Raw genomic sequence first — 17,542 nt, forward strand, 5'->3', positions numbered from 1 at the left:
GTACAAATTTAAATGCGTAAAATATTTCACAATGAGCAAGGTAAGTAGTAACATGGATTGTTTGAAAATAATTTGGGATTTAAAAAAAATAATCTAAAAAACTCTTTCTTGGGTGACCTTATCAAATACCACCTTCCCAAAAAACCTTTACTAAGTAATACCTTTGTTTGATGATATTAAAAGGTTTAATAAAAGAACAGTTCATGATTATTATTATTATTATTACAAATTTTTCATGTAAAGAAATATACTGTGGAATGTTACTTTGGAAATATTGCTGTTATCCTATCAACATTTTATTCTATCCACATTCACTGGATACGAGCAATCGTGCGCTCTGATTGGCTACTCTACTATTTAGTCTAGGACCTGGCTTAGACATGTATGCATATCATTTAGGAGAGGATAACTCAACTGTTATAGGCTCATTTGACCCCAAGGAATAACTTGGGACGTGTGCCAAAATCGCTATCCGGGGCGAACAGCCTGAAAATTACCAATCCAAGATGGCCACCAGTACTACGGTATTATTATCTCTCATCGCATTATCTCTAGCCGCTTTATCCTGTTCTACAGGGTCGCAGGCAAGCTGGAGCCTATCCCAGCTGACTACGGGCGAAAGGCGGGGTACACCCTGGACAAGTCGCCAGGTCATCACAAGGCTGACACATAGACACAGACAACCATTCACACTCACATTCACACCTACGGTCAATTTAGAGTCACCAGTTAACCTAACCTGCATGTCTTTGGACTGTGGGGGAAACCAGAGCACCTGGAGGAAACCCACGCGGACACGGGGAGAACATGCAAACTCCACACAGAAAGGCCCTCGCCGGCCACGGGGCTCGAACCCAGATCTTCTTGCTGTGAGGCGACAGCGCTAACCACTACGCTACCGTGCCACCATTATTATTTTTATTATTATTGTGTTACTCTTCATGTTCCTGACTCTGGTTTATGTGACACACAAACAGTAATAATGTGGTGTTAAAAGTTGTCTTGTTGGCTGTTAAACATTTAGGCTCTCAAGATATTGCTACCTACTAAAATAATAAGATTTATTTTGTATTTTTCACTTTAATCCAGCCACTGGGGGTGCATAAGCGTACGCTTGGTGCCAGTCCCAACCCCGGATAAATGGAGAGGGTTGCGTCAGGAAGGGCATCCGACGTAAAACTGTGCCAAATCTAACATGCGGATTGAAAAGATCCCCCCCCCCCCCCCCAAATCTGTCCCTCTGAGTTACGATGCTGACCTCTTCTGCTCCTCGGACCTGCCTGATCCATCCTGATGCCCTATGTCTGGCTGGAGTCTCATCACATCGCTCCTGTGGAAGACGGCCCCATATGGACAGTTGAAAGTCACACTTGGAAGACGCTCTAGACACTTACAGTAATGCTTTTATGGCTGAGGACTACAGTTGACTTGCTAACTTTAGGACTGCAGTTGTCATGAACAGTTTTGCGCTCAAGTTTCCATCAATGACGAGTTTATAACATCAACAAAACAGACTTCGTGTTAAAACTGTTAATGTTATAGTCATGTCTGTTGTTGCCCAAATGACAATGGGTTCCCTTTTGAGTCTAGTTCCTCTCGAGGTTTCTTCCTCATGTCGTCTGAGGGAGTTTTTCCTTGCCACCGTCACCACAGGCTTGCTCATTGGGGATAGATTAAGGATAAAATTAGCTCGTGTTTAAAGTCGTTCAAATTCTGTAAAGCTGCTATAAGCGGCAAGTTTGTTAAAAGCGCTATACAAACAAACTTGACTTTAAGTTAACATTCCATTGATCGTAATAGTATGACTGAAGATACAATTTCTTCATATTAATCAAATGCTTGATTCTTATACTCTCCTAAATTACGTGCATAGGTCTCCCAATTCCATGATTTCATGTCTGAAATCATGAGGGTTATTCTGGTTTTCTCATGTTTTCCGTGAAACTGCAATTTTGGCCAGTTTTTAGTGCGTTTTTTTTTTTAAATCTTGCCCTTGACCATAGCTTGTTCCCTTTTTCTTCAATCATGAAAATGATATCACTAATGGATTCCCCATACCCAAAAACCCATAAAATGAGGTATTGTACATACTTCTGCGGTGAGTGGTTCAAAATTTGATATTTTCAATATGACTACCGGCTGCCATCTTGGATTGGTAATTTTCAGCCTGTTTGCCCCGGATAGCGATTCTGGCACACATCCCAAGTTGTTCCTTGGGTTCAAATTAGCCTACAACAGTTGAGTTACCCTCTCTTAAATGATGTGCATACATACCTAACCCAGGTCCACTACTAATTAGGCTATCAGCTCATATACCGTGAGTAGAGAAAAACAAAATGGCAGCGCATGTTGCTGAACCAACCGAGAATGAAATAAAAACTCTACTCGAAAACAAAACACCAAAAAAGCAACAAAATAAAAGTATTTGATGGTAAAAACATATCTTTTTTTATTTTTCAAGAATTATTAGAGCATTTTTCATTTTTCATTTAGAGCCTGTTTGCCCCGGATAGCGATTCTGGCACACATCCCAAGTTGTTCCTTGGGTTCAAATTAGCCTACAACAGTTGAGTTACCCTCTCTTAAATGATGTGCATACATACCTAACCCAGGTCCACTACTAATTAGGCTATCAGCTCATATACCGTGAGTAGAGAAAAACAAAATGGCAGCGCATGTTGCTGAACCAACCGAGAATGAAATAAAAACTCTACTCGAAAACAAAACACCAAAAAAGCAACAAAATAAAAGTATTTGATGGTAAGAACATATCTTTTTTTTTTTATTTTTCAAGAATTATTGGAGCATTTTTCACAAATTGCTCCTGTCGTTTCACCGGTTTGTTTACATTCTAAGCGGAAATGATTTTGTCGGAAGTTTTGTATGAGGTTTTTATTTATCGAATTTGCTAAAAATAAAAACGCTCCGTTTCTCAAACTCCAGTGAATGTGGATAGAATAAAACAGTTATTCCACTCAATCTCATCATACACGGCCTCGTCGGCTATCAGCTCACGTACGACTTGATTTCATGGAATAACTTAAATATAATGCTAGTATAGATAATGGCATCATTAAAAAAAAAAATAGTACGTCCGCATGTTACTTGAAATGTGCGACAAGATCTTTAAAAGCTCATGATCCACGTTTAACAGAAATCTGTGACATTCCAAGGTGTCAAACGGTCACGTGATAATTACTTCTTTTAGAAAATGTGTACTCGTCTCACTTTATCTACGTATTTATTTATAAAGACGCCAACTTGTACACCTCGCACAAGCCCAAAACACAATGTTTTTGTTCTTTTATGACTTGCTCTCGCTTGTCTCTGGATTTACAAATTTAAACAGGTAGATATAAACTGCACTAGAGACGTGAAGACGATTATTACGCTTCAGTCTTCACCTGCAGAGATCGGATGAAAACATGTAGAGCTTCTCCGTCTTGGTGATGATCGGATGAAAGGTTGCGCCATTGGTCCCATTGATCATGTTGCACTCGTCTGTGGTCCACCAATCAAGAGAACTGCAAAGAGAGAAACAAGAAACACACAAGCAACAAATCAATCAGTGAATGCTTAGAAAACACACACACAGAAGCACTGGATTGGAATTAGTACAGCTGACTAAGAAAATTTGTGACCCCTCACCGAATCCAGGGACACATGTCAGCCGAAACGAATCCAAGATAATCGCAAAAGAAGCATTTTTTTTTTAAATTTGTGATTTTTGTTTTTTTCCATCATGTGCAAGTTGAGATCTTGAAGAATGCAATCAGTATTTCAGATAATAGATTGTTTTGTTGGAAAAGCATACATTTTTTGTTGCAAATTGTCTCGTTTTTGTCAGGACTGTAGCCTGCTGGGGGGTGTGGGTAAATTACCATATGGGCCATTCACATGATGATTTAAGTCTTTTGTTTTTTCGCAAATCAGCTGTATGATACGAGCTGAGCTCGTGGCTACTTAACCTGCATACAGGCGTGTAATTTCACTATGGAATGAGCAAGCTAAACAGAGCGCAGAGGAGCTGAAACACCGCGAAGCAAACAGACACATGGTATTTACATCGGAGATAACCATTTCTAGCAAAAAAAACGCAACCTCGTTTTCCAGATTGAATGGAATACTTGAATGATCAGATGATACACGATCAGATGATACACATCAGATGATAGAAGTTCTAGGATTACATTCCATCGGAGGCATTGGTGTGTGCAGGCGCCATTTCTCTTTCTGATGGGGTAAGTTTATTAATCTAAGGCTGTGTGGTTATTTTTGCATGTAACGGAGAGTGTTGTGGTTTGGTTAAGCCTAGGTCACAACCGGACGTACGATTTTTTGGCCGTGCGATTTTTGGCGTTTCCCAAATCGCTGCGGTTTTTTTTTTGTTCACGGAGAAAGATGCGCGTTGGCCGTAAGTTTGTCTTGCAACCTGAAAAAAATGTAAGCGCCTGTAGAGTTTGTTTGACATGACAACGAACCTCTGCGGCCGGTCTGCGGCTCGAAAATCAGCACGTCACACGCGCACTCTCGTGCATTTCATGCGCGCCCTCCGTGCGTTTCTTGCATTTTTTGCATGTAGACCGGCCGTAGGAGCACGTACGGCCGGTTGTGACCGAGGCTTTACATGAAACTAGCATTGTGTTAGTTGTGTCATCATCGTGCTATCTTTCTTTCTTACGGTGTGAGTAATTTTTCCAACCACAAAACGTTAAAGTATACTTTAGGACTTATTTTTGTACTTCATAATTGTGTTGGGCATACTTTGCATGGAAGGAAAATTGACGTGGTGATCTTTGTTTACATGAAAGTAGCATCGTGCTAGCTCGTAGGGGGTAGAGCTTTCCTTAATGTCATGCAAATGAGCACCATTATGTGCCCGCCCTGCACCCAGAGTAGCTGAGATGGAAAACTTTGAGGGCGATTTTCTCCCTTTTCTGTTTTAAGAAGTATACACTTTCAAAAGGCCACACATTCTTCAAATATTGTCAGATCTCCACATGGAAGGCATCATTGGAAAGCTTAGAAACTGTACTTTCTGAATCTGTCAATAACTCAAAATGCCCCCGGGTGGACATGTGTCCCTGGATTCCGTTATCTGACACATTTGATTAAAAAAAAACTTGAGTAGAAAAGCAGATCAAATCTTATTAAATTGTGGTTTTGTTTTGTGTTTTTTTTTTCATTTATTTGTAATTCTAGATAAGTTTACCTCTGGCCTCTCCATAAATCCACTCGAGCAAAGTCCTGATAGTTCTGTTTACCGGTATAAAACACATATTCGCCGTCGTCTGTGCCATTCATCTGAAGTTAAACACAAGTAAATCCAAATATTTTTGCAGCCAGTTTAACAAATGCAGTGTTAAAACAGTCAGTCGATCTGCTTAAAAATGTCTTACACCTTGCTCACACAGTGATCAAGTCGCTAGATAGTTACATGCCAAAAGTTTGGACACACCTATTCATACATGGGTTTTTCTGTATTTTTAATATTTTCTACATTGTAGAACAATACTGAAATAACATATGGAACACGTATGCAATTATGTGGTTAAAAAACAAAGTTTAATATTTTAGATTCTTCAAAGTAGCCAGCGTTTATCTTGATGATGCTTTGCACACAATTGGCAGTATCTTAACCAGCTTCATGAGGTAATCATCTGGAATGCCTCGTGAAAGTTAATTAGTGCCTTGTTAAATTTAATTAGCGTCGAATGAAGAACTCTATAGATAGACGGGCTGCTACAACATCATACAGGAAATTAAGCGCCGTCGCCTGAAATGCTTGGGACACGTTTTAAGAATGGAGCAGGGGCACATACCAAAGGCATCGCTACAGTGGACCCCTGCTGGGAGGCGTAGGCCTGGACGACCCAAAACAACCCGGCGAAGAACAGTCCAGACCGAACGTGAAGAGATGGGCCTTACATGGGGCGAAGCCCAAAAAGTAGCGAAGGATCGCCAAGAATGGCATCACCAGGTCGGGGCCTTATTTCCCACCAGGGAAGAAGAGGATAAGTAAGTAAGTAAATTTAATTAGTGCAATTTCTTGCCTTGTTAATGCATTTGAGAACAAACTGTAAATAATAAATAATAATACAGTAAATAGCCCTATCCCACAACCGCGAGTTGGCCTGGTGGTTAGCGTGTCCGCCTCTCGATCGGGAGATCGCAAGTTCTACTCACGGTCGGGTCATACCAAAGACCATCATAAAAATGGTACCTGCTGCCATCTGGCAAGGCACGCTGCAATACAGATGCGAGTGGGGAGTCAAACTCTCGCAGTTACCGGAGGACCCGCCCCCCGCTGTAACCCTAGCTATGTAATAGGCGAGAGGCCGAAGGCTACGGAAACGGAGATTGCCACCGCCCTATGCGCCACATGGCGTGGGAAGGGACTTTGACTTGACACAACTGCAGTAATCCATATTATGTCAAGCACCGCTCAACTAAGTAAAAAGAAACAACATCCATCATTACTTCAACACAGGAAGTGTCTTTTAATTAATAAAAACATTCAATCAGAAGGTGTGTCCAAACTTTTGACTGGTACTGTATATATACACACTGTAGCTCTGACATTATACAGTATAATATAACACAGACTTTCCTATACTAACATCCTGAAGTAATGTTCTACCACTAAGATCATTTTTACTGATTCCATACACACATGATCCATAAATAAAACACAAATCAACATTGAGATTTTCCAACCTTAGCCAGCGTGACCTTTAAAATACAGGCATTAGCACTTTTCTGACTATTAACTAACTTCTGCTTAGTAATATTTCTGCTTTTCAAAACATGCACCCTCACATGCACATGTTCTACAAGCACAAACTGTGTTTGCATTTATTTGCCTATATTAAAAAAAAAGAAGAACAATTTATACAACCCCGATTCTAAAAAAGATGGGACAAAGTACAAATTGTAAATAAAAACAGAATGCAATAATTTACAAATCTCAAAAACTGATATTGTATTCACAATAGAACATAGACAACATATCAAATGTCGAAAGTGAGACATTTTGAAATGTCATGCCAAATATTGACTCATTTGAAATTTCATGACAGCAACACATCTCAAAAAAGTTGGGACGGGCAGTCAGAGGCTGGAAAAGTTAAAGGTACAAAAAAGGAACAGCTGGAGGACCAAATTGCAACTCATTAGGTCAATTGGCAATAGGTCATTAACATGACTGGGTATAAAAAGAGCATCTTGGAGTGGCAGAGGCTCTCAGAAGTAAAGATGGGAAGAGGATCACCAATCCCCCTAATTCTGCGCCGACAAATAGTGGAGCAATATCAGAAAGGAGTTCGACAGTGTAAAATTGCAAAGAGTTTGAACATATCATCATCTAGAGTGCATAATATCATCAAAAGATTCAGAGAATCTGGAAGAATCTCTGTGCGTAAGGGTCAAGGCCGGAAAACCCTACTGGGTGCCCGTGATCTTCAGGCCCTTAGACGGCACTGCATCACATACAGGCATGCTTCTGTATTGGAAATCACAAAATGGGCTCAGGAATATTTCCAGAGAACATTATCTGTGAACACAATTCACCATGCCATCTGCAGTTGCCAGCTAAAACTCTATAGTTCAAAGAAGAAGCCGTATCTAAACATGATCCAGAAGCGCAGACGTCTTCTCTGGGCCAAGGCTCATTTAAAATGGACTGTGGCAAAGTGGAAAACTGTTCTGTGGTCAGACGAATCAAAATTTGAAGTTCTTTATGGAAATCAGGGACGCCGTGTCATTCGGACTAAAGAGGAGAAGGACGACCCAAGTTATCATCAGCGCTCAGTTCAGAAGCCTGCATCTCTGATGGTATTGGGGTTGCATTAGTGCATGTGGCATGGGCAGCTTACACATCTGGAAAGACACCATCAATGCTGAAAGGTATATCCAGGTTCTAGAGCAACATATGCTCCCATCCAGACGACGTCGCTTTCAGGGAAGACCTTGCATTTTCCAACATGACAATGCCAAACCACATACTGCATCAATTACAGCATCATGGCTGCGTAGAAGAAGGGTCCGGGTACTGAACTGGCCAGCCTGCAGTCCAGATCTTTCACCCATAGAAAACATTTGGCGCATCATAAAACGGAAGATACGACAAAAAAGACCTAAGACAGTTGAGCAACTAGAATCCTACATTAGACAAGAATGGGTTAACATTCCTATCCCTAAACTTGAGCAACTTGTCTCCTCAGTCCCCAGACGTTTACAGACTGTTGTAAAGAGAAAAGGGGATGTCTCACAGTGGTAAACATGGCCTTGTCCCAACTTTGAGACGTGTTGTTGTCATGAAATGTAAAAATCACCTAATTTTTCTCTTTAAATTATACATTTTCTCAGTTTAAACATTTGATATGTCATCTATGTTCTATTCTGAATAAAATATGGAATTTTGAAACTTCCACATCATTGCATTCCGTTTTTATTTACAATTTGTACTTTGTCCCAACTTTTTTGGAATTGGGGTTGTATGTATATGCGGTTATAATGTCAATATGCCACTGCTCTATGGTAGAAAAGGCTAAACTAGCTACATGGCGAAAAGATTTAAGAAAATCCGAATATTTCCGTATACTTCATTGTATTGTTGTCTTAACCCTTTGATGACTGACCCCTTGAAAATGGTTCCTCCAGGAACGATGATGTTTCATTTGTCAAGACAACGGAAAAACTAAAATACAAAAACAGAAAGATATGTCACAATGCTCTTGTGCACAAAACAAAATGCTCTTGTATTTGTATTTTAGTTTTTCCGTTGTCTTGACAACTGAAATGTCATGGTTCCTGGAGGAACCATTTTCAAGGGGTCAGTCACCAAAGGGTTAAACACTACATGACATTTACAACCTCATTTCCAAAAAAGTTAGGACGCTGGTTAAAAAAAATATATATATATATATACTGTATATATATATATATATATATATATATATATATATATTTTTTTTTTTTTTTTTTTTTTTTTTTAAATAGTACAAAGACAACATATCAAATGTTGAAACAGGAATCTTATGGTTGTTTGAAAAATATATGCTCATTCTGAATTTGATACCAATTTGACACGTTTGAAAAAAGCTGGGACAGAGGAATGTTTACCACCGTGTTGTATCACCTCTTCTTTTAACAACACTGTAAACGTTTGGGAACTGAGGAGACCGATTGCTGTCGTTTTGAAAGTGAAATGTTGGCCTATGTTTGCCTCTTATAGTATTCCAGCTTCTCAACAGATCGAGGTCTTTTTTGTCATATTTTTCCATTTCATAATGTGCCAAATCTGGACTGCAGGCAGGCCAGTTTAGCACCTGGACTCTTACTATGGAGCCATGCAGGTGTAATGCGTGTAGAATGCAGTTTTGCATTGTCTTGCTGAAATAAGTAAACCCTTCCCGAAAAAAGATGTTGTCTCGATGGCAGCATATGTTGCTCCAAAAGCTACCCATGTCATGTGCATTAACGCCCCCCCAATACCATCACGGATGCTGACTTGTGAACTGTGTTTCTACTTTTGATTCGTCAGACCTCAAGACACTTTTCCACTTCACCTCAGTCCATCATAAATAAGCTCAGGGCTCAGAGAAGCCAGTGGTATTTCTAGATATTGTTTATTTATTAGTTTTAACTTGTATTTGTGGATGCAGTGATGAACTGTGTTCGCGGATGATGGTTTTCGGAAGTGTTTCCGAACCCATACAGCGATTTCTATTACAGAATCATGTCCGTTTTCAACGCAGCGTTGCCGGAGGGCCTGTAGATCACAGGTATCCAATCTTGGTTTTCAGCCTTGTCTCTTAAGTAGAGATTTTTCCGGATTCTCTGAATCTTTTCATGATATTATCTGCTGTAGATGATGTGATCCCCACATTCTTTGCAATTTATGTTGAACATTATTCTCAATTTTTTTTTGCACTGTTTGCCCATGAAGTGTTTCACAGAGCAGTGAACCCATCCCCATCTTTACTTCTGAGAGACTCCGCCTCTCTGGGATGCTCTTTTTATACCCGATCATGTTACTGACCTGTTGCTAATTAACCTAATTAGTTGAGAGGTTTCACCAAATGTTTTGTTGTTGCTGCTGTGTTTTTTAGCATGACAACTTTCCCAGTCTTTTGTTGCCCCTGTCCCAACTTTTTTGGAAATGTGTCGGTGGCATGAACGTCAAAACAAAATAAATATCTTCAGTTTCAATATTTGATACGAAATATAGGGTCTCCATGATTTGCAAAGCATCACATTCTGTTTTTATTTAGATTTTACACAGGATCCCAACTTTTTTGGAAACGGGGTTATACCGTACCTTCAGAAACATTTCTGTCTTGCATCGAACTAAACAAAAACTCTAATTACTGGAAAAAAGTAGTTCAAATTCAAAAATTTCCTAATAATAATGTCTGTTAATACGGTTAACATTACATTACAGCTGGAAAAAAAAATTCTTGCAAGCATGGTTTGTCACTTAACAGGATTGTGAAAATCATGTTCCCATGTTGCTGTGATAAAATTAATTAATAAACCTTCAGTAGTTTATCATACCGTCAGTTTATCACAATACCTTGTAAAATAGCCCGAAGTTGGGGTCCAGAGAAAGATCAAACGTCTTAAGTTCTTTGAGTAACGGGTCCTCATAGCCCCAGAGCAGCTGTCCCACTTTCCATGTCCCAAAAAGTCTCTCATTTTTACTTTTCATCAAATCAGAGATTATACGGCTGAAGATGGAATTTTGAAACTTCTCCATCACTGTCTGGAAGAAAAATCACGCACACACCAAATACACAGTAACTGTGGTTTAATACAAACTGAGACCTCTGTTGGGTTGGAATTTGTGATTCATAATGAACATGAAGATATTGAGATCTACACTACTATACACTTTATTAGGAACACCTGTAGCTGTAAACCTGCTCATTCATGCAATTATCCAATCAGCCAATCATGTCGCAGTGGCGCAATGTCATGTTAATGTTCACGTCAAATGACCAAATGAGGAAAAATGTGATCTCAGGAACCATGGCATAGATTTTGGGACTAGATGGGATAGTTCATATATTTCAGAAACTGCTGATCTCCTGGGATTTTCACATAAAGCGGTCTCTAGAGTTTAGACAGAATGGTGGGGGGGGGGGGGGGGGGGGGGGCAAGAGTGCTCCGAGAGCACAATATCCCTCGGCCATAATTCTGCCATAACCCTGGCAAAATGCAAATGAATTGAACAAAATTGCAATATGCGTATTACCGACATATGACAAAGAACCTGGTCAAATTTCATGAAATTCCTCCAAAAAAATGTGAGAGGAGTTGATTTCAGAAGCCGAGTACCCTTCCCGGGACAGATGGACATCACCACGACATAATCCCCTTTCAGGCCTTTCGGCCAGCGGGGGATAATAAAAATTGAGAGGGAAGTTGATTTCAGAAAACAAGAACACCTTGATGAAATTGCCAAAGTACAAGTTTGTTAATAATCAAGGGCATAACTCTGGGAAAATTTGCCCAAATTAAATGAAATTTCAATATGTGTATAACCGTCATATAACAAAGCCTTTTGCCAAGTTTGGTGAAATTCCTCCACAAATTGTGAGAGGAGTTGATTTCAGAAGAACGTAGACCCTCATGAAATTGTCAAAGTACAAGTTATTTAAATCAAGGGTCAAAACTCTGGGAAAATTTTCACAAACTAAATTAAATCATCATATGCGTATTACCGTCATATAACAAGGCCTTCTGCCAAGCTTCGAGAAATTCGTCCAAAAATTGTGAGAGGAGTTGATGTCAGAAGGCGAGCACACCTTCATGAAATTGTGAAAGTACAAGGTTGTTAATCAAGGGCTGTAACTCTGGTTAAACGTGACCGAATTTAACGAAATTGCAATATGCGTACTAACAACATATAACAATGCCTTTTGCCAAGTTTGGTGAAATTCCTCCACAAATTGTGAGAGGAGTTGATTTCAGAAGGTGAGCACCCTTCCCGGGACGGACGGATGGACGGACATAATCCCCCTTCGGGCCTTTCGGCCAGCGGGGGGATAAAAAGCATTCAGTGAGCAGCAGTTCAGGAGGAAACACTGTGATTAAAGAGGTCGGAGGAGGTTGGCCTGACTGGGGTCAAAGGTCTACGGTAAATCAGATAAGCACTCTTTACAACAGTGGTGAGCAGAAAAGCATCTCAGAACATTGAACCTTCAGGTGGATGGGCTACAACAGCAGAAGACCACATAAGGTTCACTCCAGTCAGCCAAGAACAGGATTCTGAGGCTAGGAACAGGAGTTTCTCTCATCTTCAGCTGTACAAAAAGGCGTTTACAGATTTTATGTACTATTTTCCATAACCTCCTAACCTTTTCTGATTTGGGGTTGTGTATATAAATGCCAAATTGGGGGGGAAAAAAGTTCAAAATCAAAAGTTGTACAAAATCACAGTGTAATGATAGCTAGATTCATACAAACTAGTCTTAAACCCTAATCTTAACCCTAAAGAGACACTGAACTGAGCTCATAATACAGCTCAATCATCACTCGTTTCTTTTTTTAAAATTCTAGATTGTGATAAAACCACATCAAATATAGATTTACGGTTACACAGTTATCAACATGTGATAATGTAATAGCAACAGATGACTAAGCGTGAACTAAGCGGCATTTCGGACACTGCCAGTGTCTCACCACTGCTGGGATGTTGACAGTCCTGATGATGTCATCTTCTGATCCTCGGGACATGTTGGGCTCGAAAATGTATGTTTTTGGGTTAACTGCAGCTACTCTGGTGCCATTGTACATAAAGTTCACTCCTTCCATAGGTCGATACTCTCTTGGGTGAGGGGGAAGAAAAAGAAAAAGAAAAAAAAAGCAAGTCAAAACCAGAACACAGCACATTGTAACCTTAAAGTCAGCTTCAGCAACTTGGCATGTGATTTGGTGTTGATGATTTAAAATGTTTAACCTTTAACAGAGCTTCCACAAAAATCATTTTTTAATTAGAGAGAGAGAGAGAGAGAGAGAGAGAGAGAGAGAGAGAGAGAGAGAGAGAACACCATGAAATTACATAAGTGTATGTAAATTTTTTACCTTTGCTGACTTCAGAAAACAAAATAAATTAAGACTTGTGGAGCAAATTCTTGTTTTTTTTTCTATTAATGATGTATGTTGTACAATCATTCTTCAGTTCAAAGACACCACTGAAAGACCAATATTGCTGTGTATGCAAACTTCTGACCACAACTGCATGCGCACGCACACACGTGTGTTCACACTTACACACAGCGCCCTCCACAATTATTGGCACCCCTCATTAAGATATGTTCTTAGGCTTCTAATAAATTCTTTTATTTTTTTAATAATGTAGGACAACAATGCAAAAAAAAAAAAAAAAAGAAAAATCCAACCTTTAATTCAAGTGCATTTATTCAGTGGGGAAAAAAAATCCCACATTAAGAAATAATTATTGGGGGCGTTGTGGCTCAGGTGGATAAGGCGCCATACCATAAATCTGGGGACCCGGGTTCGATTCCGACCTGAGGTCATTTCCCGATCCCTCCCCGTCTCTCTCTCCCACTCATTTCCTGTCCTGTCTCTACACTGTCCTATCCAATAAAGGTGAAAAAAGCCCCAAAAATATCTTTAAAAAAATAATAATTATTATTATTTTACATGAAATCATGTGTGCCACAATCATTAGCACCCTTATGTTAATACTTTGTACAACCCCCTTTTGCCAACAAGACAGCACTTAGGTGGGGTTTACATTAGACCGTATCAGCGGATCATCAGATTAACATTTTTAAAACGATTAGCGTGCACACAGCAACGCCAATACACGATTCGCGTGCACACAGCAACGCCAATACACGGATACGCTCGGCTCCGCAGGCATCCTGCGCTCCAAAATCACTCCGCCCTGAACAGCGAGTGCCCTCTGGAGGGTGCGCACTCCGGCCCTGCGCAGCTCACAGAGCGCGCGAGTGAAGCGCATGAGCAGTGATTCGGGACTGAGCCGCTGTGTGTGTGATCCTAGTGCATATCGGGTATGCGCGTCACTTACCACTTGCAAGTGGAAGGATGGCAAGCCTAAAGACAATCATAACTACACAATGGGCAGTATTTGCATCAGTATTTGCAGTATTTTCATACTTTTATACTCTTTAATGAAAGGTGATACAAGGCGGAAGTCCACGCCGTTTTTCAGCAGTCGCGTCACATGACCAACGCCAGCAAATCAGGAAGGTGGATGTCACAGTGACGTTTCCAATGACGACGCCAGCTAGAGCTCAGCACAGCGTATCCGCGTATTCTCAATGTTTACACAGCACCGGACCAGACACGATCTGGATTGAATACGTGGACCCTGGCGGATTCCCGTTTCCCGGCGTTTCCAGGCGTTTTAATGTAAACGGACAGTGCATCCGCGAAGAAAACGAGAGAGATACGGTCTAATGTAAACTTGGCCTTAATCTTCTCCTATAACATTTCACAAGATGGGAGAATACAGAGAGAGGGATCTTCGGCCATTCCTCTTTACACAATCTCTCTAAATCGTCCAGAGTCCTGGGTCCTCTCCTATGCACTCTCCTCTTCAGCTCACCCCACAGGTTTTCAGTTGGGTTGAGGTCTGGGGACTGAGATGGCCATGGGAGGAGCTTGATTTTGTGTCTGGTGAACCATTTTTGTGTAGATTTGGCCACATGTTTAGGGTCATTATCTTGCTGAAAGACCCAGTGATGACCCATCTTCAGCTTTCGGGCAGAGGCCAACAGATTTTGATTTTAAAATGTCCTGGTATTTCAAAGAGTTCATGATGCCATGCACCCTAACAAGGTACCTTTGGAAGAGAAACAGGCCCACAGCATCACCGATCCTCCCCCATACTTCACAGTGGGCATGAGGTGCTTTTCCACATACTCATCTTGTGTGTTACGCCAGACCCACTTAGAGTGTTTGTTGCCAAAAAGCTCTATCTTGGTCTCATCTGACCAAAGCACACGGTCCCAGTTGAAGTCCCAGTACCGCTTAGCGAACTCCAGACGTTTACGTTTATGCTTGTAAGTGAGAAAAGGCTTTTTCCGTGCATGCCTCCCAAACAGCTTGTTGGCATGTAGATAGCGCCTGATGGTTGTTACGGAGACTTTGTGACCCCAAGACGCTACTCTTTGATGCAGTTCTCTAACAGTGAGCTTTGGAGAACTTTTTACTTCTCTTACCATCCTCCTCACTGTGCGTGCAAGATAATCTTGCATCCTCGTCCAGGCTTGTTTACCACTGTTCCAGATGTTGTAAACTTCTTGATTCCTCTGACTGTAGATTTGGGCAGGTGTAGGCGAGTGGCTATTTTCTTGTAGCCATTGCCTGACTTACGAAGGTCGACACATATCTGCCTTACTTGAACGGTGTGTTCTCTTGTCTTTCCCATGTTGAAGAGTGGATAAGAGAAATAGGCCTCTGTGTCACATCATATTTATACCTCAGAGAAACAGGATGTGATGAATTACTAATTAAAGGTTCCTAGATTAGAGGTGGGCAAACTACGGCCCGCGGGCCACATCCGGCCCGTTGGCGTTTTCTATAAGATCTATATTTAATTTTCTATAAGATCTTATTTCTATAAGATCTATATTTAATATATATAAGCTTCAGTGTTATCACGTAGACAAGTGTTCTAGAGATCCGTCTTTCCAGTCAGTCGTATTCATGCGAGATTACATTTGCAGAGTGGTGCAGCGCGTGCCATGGAAGTCATTCTGGCGCCCGTGCCACTGATGATCTCGAGAACACAGGATAAAACTTTACAGTGAGTGGTCCTAAAAAAAGAAAAGTGGACAGTGAGTGCAGGGTGTTCAATAAAGAATGGACAACTAAATATTTTTTTGCTGAAGTCCGATCAAAGGCTGTATGCCTTATTTGCAAAGAAACCATTGCAGTTTTAAAGGAATATAACATCCAACCGCACTTTTCCTCCAAGCATGCTAATTATGCTAACAACCAGTCAGCGCAAGAACGGACGAATACAGCTCAGCGGTTGCTAGCTGGTTTGCAGGCTCAGCAAAACACCTTCATCCGACAAACTGCCATTCAAGAATCAAGCACAAAGGCAAATTATTTACTCGCATTTAAATTGGCCAAATCCAGCAAGCCTTTCTCCGAAGGGGAGTTTATTAAAGAATGTATGATCGAGACAGCAGGCATCTTGTGTCCTGAGAGCAAGGACAAATTTGAAAAAATCAGTTTATCACGCAGGACAGTGACTCGCCGCATTGAACAGATTGACGATGACTTGGCTAGCATGCTGAATAAGAAAGCGGAGTCATTCACATTATATTCCCTGGCCTTAGACGAGAGCAATGACGTGAGAGACACCGCTCAGTTGTTAGTTTTCATCAGAGGGACTGACGACCAGTTTGAGATTACAGAAGAGTTTTTGGCCATGGAATCGCTAAAAGGGACAATGCGAGGAGAGGACCTGTATGGCAGTGTGTCGGGGGTCATCGAAAGGCTCAAGCTACCATGGAGTAAGCTCGCCGACGTTACCACAGACGGATCACCAAACCTAACGGGAAAAAACACAGGACTGCTAAAAAGAATTCAGGACAAAGTAAAAGCGGATAATCCTGAGCAAGAAGTTATTTTCCTTCATTGCATTATCCACCAGGAAGCATTGTGTAAATCTGTACTGCAGCTTGACCACGTAGTGAAGCCAGTTGTCAAACTTGTCAACTTCATTCGAGCGAGGGGACTTCGGCATCGTCAGTTCATTGCGTTTCTGGAAGCAACTGACGCCGATCACCAGGATTTGCTGTACCACTCCAACGTCCGCTGGTTAAGTTTGGGGAAGGTATGCCAACGTGTATGGGAGCTCAAACAGGAGATCATCTCGTTTTTGGAGCTGCATGGGAATTCTGACAACTTTCCTGAGCTGAGTGACACAGCTTGGCTTTGTGATTTCGCTTTTGCTGTGGACATACTGACTCACATGAATGACCTGAACGTGAAGCTACAAGGGAAAGAGCAGTTTGTTCATGAAATGCACCAAAACGTCATAGCCTTCAAAACCAAGCTTGGTTTATTCTCAAAACAAATGTCAAAGAAGTCATTCACTCATTTCCCCACACTGGCTACGTTGACAGAGGCCCCTCGACGTGTGAAGAAATACACGGGATTACTGGACGACCTGCATAAAGAATTCTGTCGTCGGTTCTCTGACTTCAACAAAATTGACAAGTCGCTTCAGATGGTGTCATGTCCCTTCACACAGAACCCCGAAACGGCGTCACAGGAGTTACATTGATCTTCAGAGCGACCCCGTCTTGAAAGAAAAGTTCAACTCAGTTACACTGCGTGAGTTTATGCTTCACTGAGTGCAGACACATTTCCAAACATCCTAAGGATGGCGCAGAGGATGCTGGTGTTGTTTGGCTCCACATACGTGTGTGAGCAAACTTTCAGTGTGATGAACATAAACAAAGCACCCCACAGATCCCAGCTGAGTGATGAACACCTCAGATCTGTTCTGAGACTTCCCACAACAAAA

General features: G+C 41.1%; 1 protein-coding gene across 1 annotated transcript in view; it reads right to left on the reverse strand.

The window, feature by feature from the left end:
- scarb2c (scavenger receptor class B, member 2c) overlaps positions 1 to 17,542 on the reverse strand; it is a 102,455-nt gene that overhangs the window by 61,569 nt on the left and 23,344 nt on the right. The window contains exons 3-6 of the mRNA XM_060935577.1: positions 12,688 to 12,832; positions 10,577 to 10,765; positions 5,213 to 5,304; positions 3,405 to 3,524 (exon numbers count right to left, since the gene is read on the reverse strand). Coding sequence (XP_060791560.1) covers positions 3,405 to 3,524; positions 5,213 to 5,304; positions 10,577 to 10,765; positions 12,688 to 12,832 — 546 coding nt within the window. The remainder of the gene's footprint in view (positions 1 to 3,404; positions 3,525 to 5,212; positions 5,305 to 10,576; positions 10,766 to 12,687; positions 12,833 to 17,542) is intronic.

The sequence above is a fragment of the Neoarius graeffei genome, chromosome 12 (genome assembly GCF_027579695.1).
Source record: "Neoarius graeffei isolate fNeoGra1 chromosome 12, fNeoGra1.pri, whole genome shotgun sequence".
Lineage (NCBI taxonomy): Eukaryota > Metazoa > Chordata > Actinopteri > Siluriformes > Ariidae > Neoarius > Neoarius graeffei.